The following is a 15476-nucleotide window of genomic DNA, read 5'->3' as shown; positions in this document are numbered from 1 at the left end:
TTCCTTGAACTCCAATAAGAACTTTTGCTCCCCTCAGTAGAGAATACTGAGGCATGTGTGTGTGTGTAGAAACTAGCCTATGGAACGAAAGTAACATTTAGGTAATTCTGCCCACAATGGACTCTGGTCCACCCACTATTGGCATGTGGCCCTCAGAAGGTTCCTCAGAAAGGAATGTTGCCCTCAAGCTGGGACATGTTCCCCATGCCTGCATTAGCAGATAAAACTCCTGGCGTGTCATTGGCAGCGTCAAAGATTCCTGACATGACAGAGAAGATCAGAAAGCAGCTGCCTTTACTGTCTTGGATAAATGACATCTGATTTTATTGTGCTATGGATTGTCCTTGTGGATTTTTTATTTTTTTAAAAGAAAAAATGGTTTCTGACGGCCGCTGCTTGTTATATTGTGTTTGTATTCTGCTCTTGTGTGCAGTAATTGTATCTGCATCTACTACATTCCTAATCTTGGTCTATAGACTGGGTCTATAGACTGCTGCAGCAGGTTAAACAACCTGTGTTTTGGGCATTGCTTTTAAGAACGTGATTTCAGTTTATGTCAAAAGCCATAGTAGGACTTCAACCTTCTCCTTGAACTACAGCAATAGTTCAAATGTCTAGTAATCAGACCAGTATTAAAATAAATGAAAATGTGTTTTAGAAATCCCAATATTTATGGAAACATCCATATCAGGAGGGCTCAATGTACAACTCAGCAAATTACTGCTTTTTAGTTCAAAATCAAACAGCATATTTTTAAGGTCTCTGGGAAATGTCTAAAGCAAACTTCAAACTTCATTTGGGCTGCTTTCTTTCAGTATCAACATCATGATTGTTATGGCTAAGTTAGTTTTGTCCTTGGAAACACCTTACCCTTAGGGCCGTTAGTTTTTCAGGAAGGAGTGTGCTAGACTTCAACGATATTTACATCAATCTAGTGAGTATATGGGACGCGGGTGGCACTGTGGGTTAAACCACAGAGCCTAGGACTTGCTGATCAGAAGGTCGGCGGTTTGAATCCCAACAACGGGATGAGCTCCCGTTGCTCGGTCCCAGCTCCTGCCCACCTAGCAGTTGGAAAGCACGTCAAAGTGCAAGTAGATAAATAGGTACCGCTCCAGCGGGAAGGTAAACGGCGTTTCCATGCACTGCTCTGGTTCGCCAGAAGCAGCTTAGTCATGTTGGCCACATGACCCGGAAGCTGTACGCCGGCTCCCTCGGCCAATAAAGCGAGATGAGCGCCGCAACCCCAGAGTCGGCCACGACTGGACCTAAAGGTCAGGGGTCCCTTTACCTTTTAGTGAGTATTTCACTAATACAATAGAAAGGGTGTTGCCTCTCACAAATGTTGGTCTTTCACAAATATAGCCTTGCATGTGGCTACAATGGTAACTTTTAAAAAGCTCCCATTGGTGTAGGGGAAAGTATCATAGAGTTGGAAGGGACCCCACGGGTCATCTAGTCTAACCCCCTCAAATGTTGGAATCTCAACCAAGGCATTCATGAGAGATGGCCATCCAACCTTTGCTTTAAAACCTCCAAGTAAGAAGAATCCACAACTTCCTGAGGGAGTCTATTCCACTGTCAAACAACTCTTACTGTCAGAAAGTTCTTCCTGATATTTAGTTGGAATCTCTTTTCCTTGTAACTTGAATCCATTGGTTCGGGTCCTACCCTCCGGAGCAGGAGAAAACAAGCTTGCTCCATCTTCCATGTGAGAGCTCTTTAGATATCTGAGTATGGCTATCATTTCTCCTCCCAGTCTTCTCTTTTCCAGGCTAAACATACCCAAGTCCCTCAACAGTTCCTCATAAGGCTAGGTTTCCAGATCCTTGATCATCTTGATCACCCTCCTCTACACATGTTCCAGCTTATCAAAATCCTTCTTACACTGTGGTGCCAGAACTGGACACAGTACTCCAGATGTGGTCTAACCAAGGCAGAATAGAGTGGTACTATGACTTCCCTTGATCTGAACACTGAACTTCTGTTGATGCAGCCTGGAATAGCATTAGCTCTTTCTGCTGCTGCATCACATTGTTGACTCCTGTTTCCTTTTCATATGTACTACTGGCAAGCCAGGTGTCCTCTGTTTTATATTTGTCCAGCTGGTCATTCCTGCCCAAGGAATTTGTCCCTATTTAAACTCATTTTGTTGGTTGGGGCCCAGTTCTCCATCCTGTTACATTCTGTCTTCTGCAGCATTAGCTACCCCTACCAGTTTGATGTCATCTGCAGATTTGATGAGCATCCCCTCAATTCCTTCTTCCTTGTTGTTTATAAAGAATTTGAACAGCAGTCTGGCTTGAAAGTCTATAGCAGACACCCACAGTAAGGTCACTGTTCTTTCCCTCTCCTACAGTTTTTATCCATATACTCTCAATCTGCCCTCCATGCTCCAAGTCATGGATCTCCCCACATATCATGCTACTTCTCCCCCCTTCCTGTTTGGTCTATTCCTTTTGCAGAGCTTATATCCCTCAGTTTCTACTCTAGTTAGGAGTCTCATCCTACCAGGTTTCAGTAATGCCTCTTAGGTCATATTTGTCACCCTGTATTAAGAGCTCCAATTCATCTTGCTTGTTTCCCATACCGTGTGCATTGGTTTAGAGACAACTGAAACCTGCAGCTGCTTTCTTCTTGTAGTTTCTGCCCTTTAGCAGGTTTCCGTAGCACTACCTCAGTTTCCTGTGCATCAATGAAGCTATTATCCCCAGTATCAGGGAGTGAAAAGTAGTGCATATTGTCACCCCCCCCCAAAAAAAAATGTGGCCAGGATGTGGCGCACCCATAAGACAAAACAGTTTTGCCACAATCCTTAGTACTTTGTCAAGAGGCCTGGCCTGACTGATCAAGACTCAACTGGGCTAAACTTCAGAAACTTGCCTCTTATCCTTGGTCTTATTCAGTTGTCCATTTTGCCCTCTCTTCGGTCTTCCTTATCTTATTTACACCGTCTCCATCTACTAAATACTGTACCAATACACAACTGCATTTTGACTTCCCCATAAGTTTCTTTTGTAGGGATTAAAGTTTGCTTTTGGCTGTAGTGTTCTTATATCCAATGACTTCAAAGAAGATGTCAAAAATGAGCACTGCAACAGGAGGGGAAGATGTGCAATATATATCTATCAAGGAAAGCACGTCATTCAGGAGAGAACCTACTTAAGGTAAGCTGGCTTTTTATTTTTGTCACTCTTAAGATGCTTTTGCAGCATAAAACCTACAACACTAAGACTTGAGGTGGAGAAAGCTCAGATTTCACCTTTATCTAATCCTATTGTCTGCATCGTTCAGAGAAACTTGGTTTTCAATTAAATCATATATTCTCTGAATTCTTTAAATCTTCAGGTATAGATGAATGCCAAAATATTCTTAACGATTTGCACTGCTGTCTTGCCCACAGTCAGACTGCTTAAATCTCTTTGGACTGAATGGGGATTTTTAAAAACAGATCAAAGGTGCACAGAAAAAGGGCATATTTTGTCGAAACCAAAAACTGTAATTGTTGCTCTGCTACCACAAATGATCAATTTTTCTTGTTTGTCATAATGGTATTTCTTAATGAGAATTAAAATTGGCCTCTGAAGTATTTATTTATTTTTAGAAGGGCATGTTAGCAAGTCAATTAATTAAGTCCTTCCTCCAATGTATCTTCTATACATATGCAGCATAATAAGGTCTGATATTGAGCTATGTGCCCAATTTCAGAAGCATTGCCAGGAATCAACCTTTGAGAAATAGCCTCATGTATTCTTGGGGTTCAAATCTGAATCATGCAATCAAGAAAGTAAAAGGAGAAGGTTCAGCCGAAAATAATGTACTTTGTGCTTAAAATATGAAACTTGACACACTCCTATATTAGCCCATGCTGGATATATATATATATATATATATATATATATATATGCTTTCGTAGATTTTCACGGGTACAGGAATGCAGGTTTTGGTGTCTTCGGGTGTCTTCCCGTGTAAGAGTTGGGGTGTCTAGGCGACGTTTCGACGAGGTCTCACTCGTCATCTTCAGGCTGGTGCTTTCGGCTTCTTGTTACTGGAACAGAGCAGGATCTCAGTGTTTGAGTTCCTATAAATACTGTTGAGGGGGTGTGGTGTATAGCCTCAAACGTTCTGGGCAGAGAGGAAGTTCCCAGGTTAGTGTGCCTTTTCTTCTTTTGTTCCTTAATTACTTGAGGGATATCTTGAGTGATTTCTTGAGTGATATTCTGAGTACCACTTAGGTGGGTCATTAGGTGTGGATTAGTTGCTAAAGCTTTCGTGTCTTGACCTCTTGAGCTTGTGAAGAGTTTTTCTGAGAAGATGGCTGTACTGCACTTAGTTGTGCTCTGGCTTGGCTTCGTGTATAGGGGCGAGCTGTGGTTTTGTGCCCTGTGCCAGCCAGATCTGTGTAGGGATTGCAGGGGGGTGCAGCATCCGGAGGTGCCACTATGGTTTGGCTACTGGATGGTGTCTGTAATTTATCTGTGGAGAGGGTCTGGGTTTGGGTCTGGTGTGGTTGATTGGTGATGGCGTTCTGTGTGCCTCTGGTTCTGGTGTCGGTTTTTGTGGGGAGGGCTAATTTCCAGATGTCTGGCAGGCGGGACGTGTCGTCACGCTTGTTCATGTTGTGAGGGTGTTTCTCTATCTCGATGGCTTCCATGATTATTCTCTTGTGGTGATGTTCCATGTTAAAGAGCAATTTGGAATCTGCAAAATTAATTTCGTGTCCTGTTTCTTTCATGTGTTGGAAAAGAGAGGAAGTTTTTTCTTCTTTTTTGACGGCATTCTTGTGTTCTGCGATACGTGCATTTATTCGTCTGTTTGTTTGTCCAATGTACGTGGCTGGGCAGACTTTGCAGGGTATTTCATAGACCCCTTGGTTTTCCAACTGGATTTTATCTTTGGGGTTTCTGAGGATATTGGCTATTTTTTGGTTGGTGCAAAAGGCTGTTTTGATATTGTGTTTATGGAGGATTTTGCTAATTTTATCTGTAGTGCCCTTGATATAAGGAAGGAGGGCCATGCCATTGTTTTCTTCTGTGTCTTGGTTTTTGGGGGGTGTTTCTTTTTGGATTAATTTGGATTATATATATATTGATCCCAGTAAGCAATGCCCCCTGGTGGCCATGAGACTAATAAACAAGTATTTGTGGCATACACTTTTGTACCATTCAAATCATAGAATTAATCATAGAATCATAGTTGGAAGGGACCACGAGGGTTCCACGATGGAAGCCCTAATAATAATAATAATAATAATAATAATAATAATAATAATATGCTACCCCAGCCACTCTGGGTGGCTCCCAACGGAATATTAAAACACAATAAAACACCAAACACTAAAAGCCTCCCTATACAGAGTTGCCTTCAGATGTCTTCTAAAAGTCAGATAGTTGTTTATTTCCTTGACATCTGATGGGAGGGCATTCCACAGGGTGGGTGCCACTACCGAAAAGGCCTTTTGTCTGGTTCCCTGTAACTTCACTTCTCACAGTGAGGGAACCGCCAGAAGGCCTTTGGAGCTGGACCTCAGAGTCCACTAAAGTGAAGCACTTCTAGTGGCCTCAAACATGCAGGTTAGAACATGAGAATGGGATAGAAGGCCCACACTGTCATATTGTGCCGAGTTTTTGATTTCTGGAAGAAAGACACCATTCCAATCTCTAGCAATTACTTTCAGAGTTGTGTGGCGGTCATTTGACAATCACTTCTGGTTTCGAGTTAGTGCTCGCAGAAACGAGTGGCAATCTAATTAGAAGTCCAGTCTGGTTTTCCATTCTGAATGCCGGGGGGAGGGGCTGCAGTGCATTTTGGACAAGAAAGAACTGGTGGTGTGAAAATAATGTGCCGTGTACGTCTAGCTTGACAGGATACAAAGAAGTCATAGCAACAGGGTGCCTCCCTTTCTGTTAAGAGAAATCTAGATAGTAAACATGCCACGCATACTACTTTCCCCCTTTTATCTTTGACATATACCTTCTACTTCTTGCAAACTTCATGACAATGGGATGATTTACTCATTAACTGCTACAGCAACTAGAAACAATGGCAACCCTGTAAGGTGCCTGAACTCTTTTTCTCCTTGCAGATTTTACTTAGAGGCGTCATATTGATTTCCTCCACAAAATGGGAGGTGCCATTGCCTATTTGTCAGCTTAAAAAACTGAGCCATTCAAACAGTTGTGGGTCTTTTGGGTCCTTTACTATGAAACATTTTCTTTATTCTCATCAAGCTGATTTTTGTGCTCAGTTAGAAATCCGAACTCTACTGTGTAAACGTAAGTTTTGTCTATTCACAGACGAAAACATAGATCATATACACCAGGAACATGTGGCCTTCCAGATGTTGATGAACTACAATTCCCAGCATCCCTACCCACTAGACATGCTGGCTTGGGTGGATGGAAGAGTCCAACAACAGCTGGAAGGCCACAAATTCACAACGCCGATATACACAGCCCTCAGCTCTTTGGAGAAGACCACCATCATGATTTGATAGCGTGGTGTGCACAGCAGCCTGACACTCCTTTAAAGATGGGGAGGAATTCATTTGGGTTGCAATAATTAAAGTGTATTTCCTCAATTAATTCATGAATAAAAATCCAGCCATCATTTGCCATTTGTACTCCTATGCATTTCACATTTTAAAAGGTATGTATTAGGAGACAGGGTATATACCACTGAAAACAACATACAAAAAGGCACTGTATTATGGACATTAGTTCGGCAAAAAAAATTATAGGCTATGAAGGCATACTAATTGTACATATGAGGAGAAATGTCGCAGAAATGCATGCAAATATTCATGTGGGCTTTTAATCCTCATCCCCAGAAGCTGATGCGGAAATGAGGCCAACTGAATGAAAGACTGGGGAAGCAAGCGAGAGAACCCAAAATTTACCTTTTTGTCCCTCCCTACTCTTGTTGGGCATAGTCTTCCAGTCTGAAAGCCAGAGGTTTCCACAGCAACCATAATATGTCTGAATCTTCTCTGTCTCAGTCCATATTTTCAGTGGGTACCTATCAATGATTGTGGATTTTCACCACTGGGAAAATTCTTCCTCTTACTCCTTAGCTATAATTTGGTCTCAGCGTTAGATGCCAATATAATTTGTTTCCCCCATTGAAAAGGCAGTTGTTTTTTCTGCCTGATGCATTTATTCTTAAAGGACATGCCTGCAATAATTGAGAGCCACTGCATGATGTTAGGCATTTGTAGCATTGTTAAAGATATTTGAAGCAAACACAGCTTCCAGTGTTAAATTATGCTTTTATGTGTCCAAGAAAGACTTGCCAGGATGAGGCTATGGTTGTCATCCGTCTGTCTTGGGAGGCAATGGAAGAATACACCTTCAAGGGTGAAGTTAAACCTTTGGAGAGTGGCAGTGTCTGCTATGGTTGTAGAGACTGAATTTGGCAGAGACATGTTTTGTTGCAGGTGGGCAGATGAAGGTGTCCAGTTGTGCTGCTGCAGGTGTACCATGGCATTTCCTCTTTCTGCCCTCCTCCCAGTGATCATTTGTCCTCTGGTCACTGCTGTAGAAACACAGCCTGACTGATTGTCTTCAAGCACTGCAGTCATCTGCAAGGGATTCCCACAGCTTTGTAATGCAGTTAGTCTGCCAATGACTCTGGTGCCTGAAGCCAGCTTCCCATAGAGCTCCTTGGCAACATAATGGAGCAGGATGTTAGTCTTCATCTGGCTGATGCTAAGGCCAAACTCCATGCAGACTTGGGCAAAATGGTTGATGAGTCTCTGTAGAGTTTCCTTGGAGTACACTGTCAATACTACATCATCTGCAAACAACATCTCACACACTTGTTGTCTTGGCGTGGAAAAGTGTCAGGTTGAATAGATAATAATAATAATAATAATAATAATAATAATAATAATAATAATAATAATAATAATTTATTATTTATACCCCGCCCATCTGGCTGGGCTTCCCCAGCCACTCTGGGCGGCTTCCAAAAGAATATTAAAATACTGTGATACATCAAACATTAAAAGCTTCCCTAAACAGGGCTGCCTTCAGATGTCTTCTAAAAGTCTGGTAGTTGTTGATCCCATACAACATGATCAACTGCTTTCTCCACCCCATAAACACCTCAGTCATTGCTCCCAAACCATTCTGAAGAGCCCAGTGTCCCAGGGGCCACCAGGGGTGCATTGGAAGATGGCTGACAATACCATCTCTCCGGCTCACATGGGGTAATTAAGAGGCTGATATGGGAGCATGCAGCCTCCCTTGTTACCCCAGGGAAAGGGGAAACACTGCCTCGCCTGCTGTTGCCATAAATCACCCCCGAGTTCGAAAGAAGGGGGTGAAGGCACTAGGCGCACGCTGTCTCTGATCACGCGAACTGGCTGCAGGAGCTCGAAATAAACAATTAGAGAGAAGCAAATGCACATATTTCAAGTGAAGAACGGGAGTGAGGACTGCTAATTGAAGTGACCTCTGTGAAGTAGAGTGACGGGTTGGATTTAACAGGAATATATCATGAAGAAGATACATCAAAGGGTCGGTATGTCGGAACGGGACTGGATGGGTGGGGACTTTTTTTCTTTTATTCTACGTGATTACCCAATAACCCCTCCCCAAGAAAGAACCGTCGCATAACTGACCTTAGCGGGATGATTAAAAACTGAGTGGAAATGAATTATTAACCAAAAGTTTGGCTTATGGAGATCTGGAAAGAACAAGGGCTTTTGGAATGATGCAGCAATAAAAAGAGAGTCGCCATGTTGGCAGGTTTTGTTGAAAGATTGATGATTGAGGAGGAGGAAGCTATGGATTTGTTTTCATATTGGATTCCTGGCAGAACCTCCTCAGAAGACTGAGAAAGGGAGTGACAGACCTGTGAAGATTAACGAGTAGACGGTAAGAGTGTTTTTCTTTATGGAAGCGATGAAAAGCGGCAGCCGTCTGAATATGACTCTTGGATGAATGGAGAAACCCACACAGGATTACAATTTGTTTCAACTCGCTTGCGGAGACTATCAGAGGTCACAAAGAGAAAGGAAAAATATATGAAAATAACAAGAAGAGATGTGGAAAACAAGAAAGGATTGGATAGACTTGTGAACATCATTTGGACAGATTTGTGGACATTAAAGCAGCAGCAACAAGATGATTGGATCCCTTTCGGAACTTGAAAAATGGGTACCCCCAACAAAAAATAAAAATTTGGCTTTGTAATTTGGAATTAATGTGATTTGATTTGATTTGATTTGATTGGTCTGTTAATAAAAATTATCTTTAAAAAAAAGAAGAGCCCAGTGTTCCATTCAAAACTCTGAAAAGTCTAAGTTTCAGTTTGAAAATGGACAGTAGCAACACAAAGACAATGTCACTAAGTCCCAAAGCTTTTCTTAGGCATGTGATCTGCCTTGCTATTCCCACATGACCCAAAACCAAAAGACCCATTACCCGCAATTCACAATTCAAACTGACTTACTGCTGGCAAGCACCCAGCCACATGTATACTTTTATTCCAACTACTCCAGCCCCAGCCAATCACACTGTCTAATTGAATATTCTAAAACTGCACCCACCAATCAAAATATGCATACCTTCTATCTTCCTTTTGCATACTGAGAATTCTAACTCACCTCCACCAGTTAAAGCTCCGCATGACAGTTAAACCGACTTTCGCCTGACCAGAGAGAAAACTTTGCCCATCAAATACACTATGATATACATTACAACACAGGTGTTAGAATGCGTTACCCATTAAAGCTCAGTTCAAATAAGCAGGATGTCTTCACTGGGAGTTTCATTAAACTCAAAGTGGGGGCAACTTTGAGTTTAATGGAACTCCCAGCATACTCAGGCAAAGTGGGGGCACTTGAGTAGGCATGTATAAAATTTGCCCTGTATGGAATTATACTGACGGGCACTAGTAAAAGGAGGGCAGAACTTAGCCTCTACCCTTGGGACGCTTCACTATCCCTGGCAAGAGATTTCACAGTGGGTATTAGTACATAGCATCTTTCCAGGGGATGCCTCAATGTCAGATGGTTCAATCTCTTGCAAATCTAGTTTTAAAAGATCCTGCAGCAAATGATGCAAAAAGAACAACCACCCTAAAACAAACTCCTCCTTGCGATTCTGGCGTGCCTCTGATAGCCTGGCCTCAAACTGGACAGTTTCCCATTTTCCCTTCCAATATGCAACTCCTCTTTCCTGACACAGTCTACCTGTCGTAACGGCTGGCATTTTGCCGTGCCACAATAAAATATGCTTCTGAATGCCACTGCCAAACATTTGAACATATCACTGTTTAAATGCATGTGCGGCTGCCTCTCCTGATATTCGGGTTTTTATTACTTGGCTGTAAAAACGTCTAGTAAACAAAATCCCATTTTATCAGCAGAAAGGTATATTGACATTGGAGGCTTCTGAAAGCCCTAAAGTAGAAAAATACAACAACTTTTAAATAAAGATAAGTATTCTCTTCCTTACTTTGGCCTCCCCCCACAAATAAACCCAGCCACTCAAGCATCAACAAAGATATGTGTTTCTAGAAGGAAAAATTGACAAAACAGGATATATATATAGGGGTTCTGCATGTGGAAAGCAAATGCTAATTTTAATTGAGGGTTGGAAAAATGATAATGAGTTTTGAACTTTGACTTGTGTTTTCTTCCCGTGATGATATTTTCAAGTCTTATTTGCTAAATTATGATGACCAGATAAAAATGTAATTACATGCATAATTTATTTGTGGTTTTTTCATTGCGGTTCATTTTACTGGGACGCTAAGGGGCGGGGGAGAGAGATTTATTGCACATTTAAATGGAACATCGCATAGCAGTTTCTGGCAAATGTATTAGGACATGATTCAGCCAAGGTTAAGCACTTTTAAGTTGCATTGATTTCAGCAGAAAAGATTTAAACATGTACTTAATTCACCCATTGGAATCAATGGGACTGAAAAGTGCTTAATTTCAGTGAGTTCGTCCTCTTAATTTTCATTCTCTCATCAGTGCAAAGTTACAGATTCTTACAAGTGTGAACATGACAATACCTTGGAAGATGTTTCCACTATTCTACAGATTTCCCCATGTAACACATGAGAAGCAGCTCACCAAGTGTGGCAGAGCCCCTATGCTAGTTTCCCAGCAATTAGGTCACTGTTGCTTACTGGTAGGAAGGGGGAAAGGGGCGAGGGGGTGGGGAGGTTGGGAAGGTGCAAATGCATTGGCAGGAATGCTGGATCAGGTGTCTGGTGTTTTTACACCATGCCAACTTCCCCATCACTTTAAAGGTAAGGGTAAAGGGACCCCTGACCATTAGGTCCAGTTGTGACCGACTCTGGGGTTGCGGCACTCATCTCGCTTTATTGACCGAGGGAGCCGGCGTACAGCTTCCGGGTCATGTGGCCAGCATGACTAAGCCGCTTCTGGCGAACCAGAGCAGCGCACGGAAACACCGTTTACCTTCCCGCCAGAGCGGTACCTATTTATCTACTTGCACTTTGATGTGCTTTCGAACTGCTAGGTTGGCAGGAGCAGGGACCGAGCAACGGAAGCTCAACCCGTCGCGGGGATTCGAACTGCCGACTTTCTGGTCAGCAAGTCCTAGGCTCTGTGGTTTAACCCACAGCGCCACCCATGTCCCTCCCCACCACTTTACTCTCCTGGTAAATTACAGTTCCCCCTGCCAGAAAGCTAGTGCAGTAGCTCTGCCCAACCTGGTAAGCCACTTTTGCATATCATGTAGGTTTGAAATAGATTGCTTGGAACTACAAGTGGCTGTTGTGATTTGGAGTTGGCTTACAGAGTGTATTATTCATTCTTTCATTTAAAAGATTTATAATACTGGACAAGGCATAACAAAAAGTAAACTACAAAGCAAAAGAACCAACTTTGTACATAAAGAGTAATGCCACACATAAATAAACAGAAATAGAGGCAGCTAAAAAAAACCAGCTGGCTCGAACCATTTCAAAGGTGTGATGTTGCTCTGGATCTGCTTGCCTGTGTGCTTGATCACACACCCTATGATAATCATTTGTAAATAAGCAGATTTTTGCAAAGGCAATACAGTGCCCTGGTGGTCCTCTTCCAAAGAAACTAACACCATAAGGGCTGTTGGAATTTCTTACGTGAGAAATCCGAAAATGTGAAAAAGAAATAATCACTGGGAAAGCCAGGAGATGCTAAACAGTCAGAACCTTCTGAGAGCTTCAAAAGCTCTGTTTCTGCTGTCCTTTCACACATGCAACGGCTTACCTGGACACAGAGCATCCTGAATGTGTAACGGCTACTCAATTAAATTGAGGGGAAACTCTGTTCTTACAGATGTTGAAAAACTCCAGGAGAACGATGTTGGTAGAGTAGCTAAATTGTAGTTGGGAAGCCAAATCATGTGCAATGCTGACTCTTTTCTTGAAATTAAAAGAATGTCCAAACACTTGTTAAGATATTCAGAAAGCTTTTGCTTGCAGAACATATAGATAAAGAAGAATATATGCAAAGTCTTTACAGTCACATGCTCATCCAAGCATGGGCTTAGTTGAAAATTACAGCTTCTTCCTTAAACATTCAAACAAACTGTTTTTCTCTCAGTACTTGCACTCAGCCTTCTGTGAAATACACAGCTGGGCCATGCAATTCTTTCGGAGTAGTTTCCACTTTCTCCTTCCAGCGGATTTCTCCTTACTGCTTCTTTGGAAGATCATTGACTTTTGTGCTTCTTTCTGCCACACACATTCACACAGAAACATTAGCACTCCTCTCCTCTATTGCATTTAGAGAAAGACTTAACTAACACCGTCTCTTCATCAGTGTTCATAGAGATGTAGCCATTACGGCCAAGTCACTCGCACACAAAACAAAATGGAGCATGTAATAAGATACTTGTCATGTGACCAAAGCTAACCAATCATGTGAGAGTTACTGCGGAACATTCCAGAATTAAACACACAGTAATGCATTTCAACATTCCCAATTTCAGTAAAGTAAATCACTATACTTAACAAGTACTGGAAGCCTTTGTATCATGGCCAGTATGCTATCCAAAAGAAAACCATAAGGTGTTTGTGCTTTTCTGTCGCAGGCCCTTGGGCTTTAGGCTCCTCCAGGAACTTTCCTCATTGCATTATGAAACTCCTAATCTCTTCAATTATTAACTGTCACTCCCCTCGCTGAGCATACTCTTCTACAGATACAGAAGACCTTCCTCATCACATTCCTTCCCCCTGTCCTTGCTTTTAAATCATTAATCTTTCATCCGCGTTCTGCTGAGTTGGTATAAAATCCCAGCCGTCCGCTCACAGTCGCTTCACCTACTTTATTTCGCCTCTTTGATGCAGAGGACTTGTTTTCCCACGGCTGTTCCCAGAGATGTGTCACCATGCAGTTGAACCAAACCAGTTTCCCCCCTCAAGCTGTCCTTCGATCTTCCTTCATCAGTGAATGCTCTCTCAAGTCAGTCAATGACCTTGAATGTGCAACATTTCTCTTACGCTGGACCAGCTTTCTCTGTGTGTTCCCATTTCCGGCTGTCTCTGACATGTGTGTGGGTCCCAGGGCTTCCCAGTACACCCTTTGCTGGTGAATGTAGATCAAGTGTACTTTCGTGATGATGCCACAGAAGTGGGGCTCATTTCCTTGCATCTGATAGTTTTCATAACCTCTTCTTTTGTCCCAACAAGCAAAAAGATATATTCCTCTGAGCCTCCCATTTTTAGAATTAAAGAAGACAGCAGTTATTTCTCCACAATATACCGAAAGTGACATTTCCACTCCTAAGTTTTATAGCAGTACACATTTCTTTCTGATGGCAGTGATAATTTCTGTTTATGTTTTGCTGCTACATCTTACCTAACACCATTGTCTTTGATGTAGTAACGGAAACGATAAGATACATTTTTTAAAGAAAGAAAGAAGATAAAATACTATTATCAGGCAAGCACAAGGTAAGCACAATTAAAGCTGCAGCTTGGAAGTAGTGTTGTACTGATCCCTGTCTGCTAGTTTTCCAACATTTCCCCTCATAAAAGAACATTCTGTTTTTCTGCCTCATTCACAAGGAGCTCTAGAATTTATTTAGAATTTCTGAGGGTGTGAGATTCAGCTTAACTTGTGATGTGGCCAAGGGTTTTATGGGTGTTTTTGTTTAATTCTCAGTCATGAATGGAGAAATGGGTGGATTCTGACCCGAACTGGCAACCCTATGAAGATGCTCTAACACATGGGTAGGCAAACTAAGGCCCGGGGGCCGGATCTAAATCCAGCCCACAGACGGTCCAGGAATCAGCATGTTTTTACATGAGTAGAATGTGTCCTTTTATTTAAAATGCATCTCTGGGTTATTTGTGGGGCATGGGAATTCATTCTTTTTATTTTTTTCAAAATATAGTCTGGCCCCCCACAAGGTCGGAGGGACAGTGGACCGGCCCCCTGCTGAAAAAGTTTGCTGACCCCTGCTCTAACATGCAAGGTGTTGTGGCTTTAAGTTGTCACAACACTTTCCTATTGCTTCAGCAAGTGTATTATCTTCATAGAGATTGTTACTGAAACAACAAGAAAGGTAAGAAGAAAAGAAAAATAATTCTCATCTTCCTTCTTACAAAGGCACCCCTCCAAAATTTTCTTGAATCAGAGAACTGCCTCCTTCTTATCCAAGTAGTGAGATTCTCATTGGCCTCACAATAATTCTCCCTCAGCAGAGGACATTTGCTCACCTGAATTATCTGATGAAGTTACAGTGGTGCCTCGCAAGACGAAATTAATCCGTTCCACGAGTCTCTTCGTCTTGCGGTTTTTTCGTCTTGCGAAGCACGGCTATTAGCGGCTTAGCGGCTATTAGCGGCTTAGCGGCTATTAACGGCTTAGCGGCTTTAAGAAAAAGGAAACAAACTCGCAAGAACTCGCAAGATGTTTCGTCTTGTGAAGCAAGCCCATAGAGAAATTCGTCTTGTGGAACGACTCAAAAAACGGAAAACTCTTTCGTCTTGCGCGTTTTTCGTCTTGCGAGGCATTCGTCTTGCGAGGTACCACTGTACATACATCATACAAATAACACGGTTTATGTATGCCACCTTTCCATAATTGAAACCATGGCAGCAGATAACATGAAAAATACTTTACAAACATAACAGAAGTAGTCGTGAACAATAAATTAAACAACAAAAAGTACACAACCAAACTGAACAATTTCCACATAAATTACCAGTTCCAAAATAAAGATATGACAAACCAAGAGCACCCCCCCCCCAGAAACAACACCACCCTAGCCCAATAGTTTGTTCAGCTTCAGTTTTGTAGCTGGAATTAGTCACGGCTCCACCCTCCCTGGCCAGATGGGAAAGGCCTACAAAACAGGAAGCAGGACTCACAGCCAAGAAGTTGTGTCCATCCTCTGGTCACCAGGCCTCGGATAGATTACTTTGATTTCTGGTTCCTTCTTGGAAGCCAAGGGATAGACTTTGCATTGCCTGCAGCATATCCTGAAGTGACTGTGAAGCCC

At 42.3% G+C, this 15476-nt stretch overlaps 1 protein-coding gene across 11 annotated transcripts in view; it reads right to left on the bottom strand.

The window, feature by feature from the left end:
• Nucleotides 1-15476, bottom strand: part of LOC310710349 (uncharacterized protein) — a 93651-nt gene extending 78175 nt beyond the window's left edge. For 5 of the 11 annotated variants that reach the window (XR_014527946.1, XR_014527947.1, XR_014527948.1 and 2 more), the window contains exon 1: nucleotides 15346-15476. Coding sequence is in view for 1 of the 11 variants with exons in the window: in XM_083511266.1 (XP_083367392.1) it covers nucleotides 7348-7807 (460 nt within the window). In the remaining 10 variants the exon portion in view is untranslated. Of the gene's footprint in view, nucleotides 1-6898; nucleotides 7315-7347; nucleotides 7849-12235; nucleotides 12876-15345 lie in introns of those variants that run through there. The other 6 variants (XR_014527954.1, XM_083511266.1, XR_014527951.1 and 3 more) reach the window with 5 other exon arrangements.

The sequence above is a fragment of the Podarcis liolepis genome (genome assembly GCF_965112155.1).
Source record: "Podarcis liolepis genome assembly, chromosome: 6".
Lineage (NCBI taxonomy): Eukaryota > Metazoa > Chordata > Lepidosauria > Squamata > Lacertidae > Podarcis > Podarcis liolepis.
Note: the sequence above shows the minus strand (reverse complement) of the source record. Positions and strands in the feature narration are given on the sequence as shown.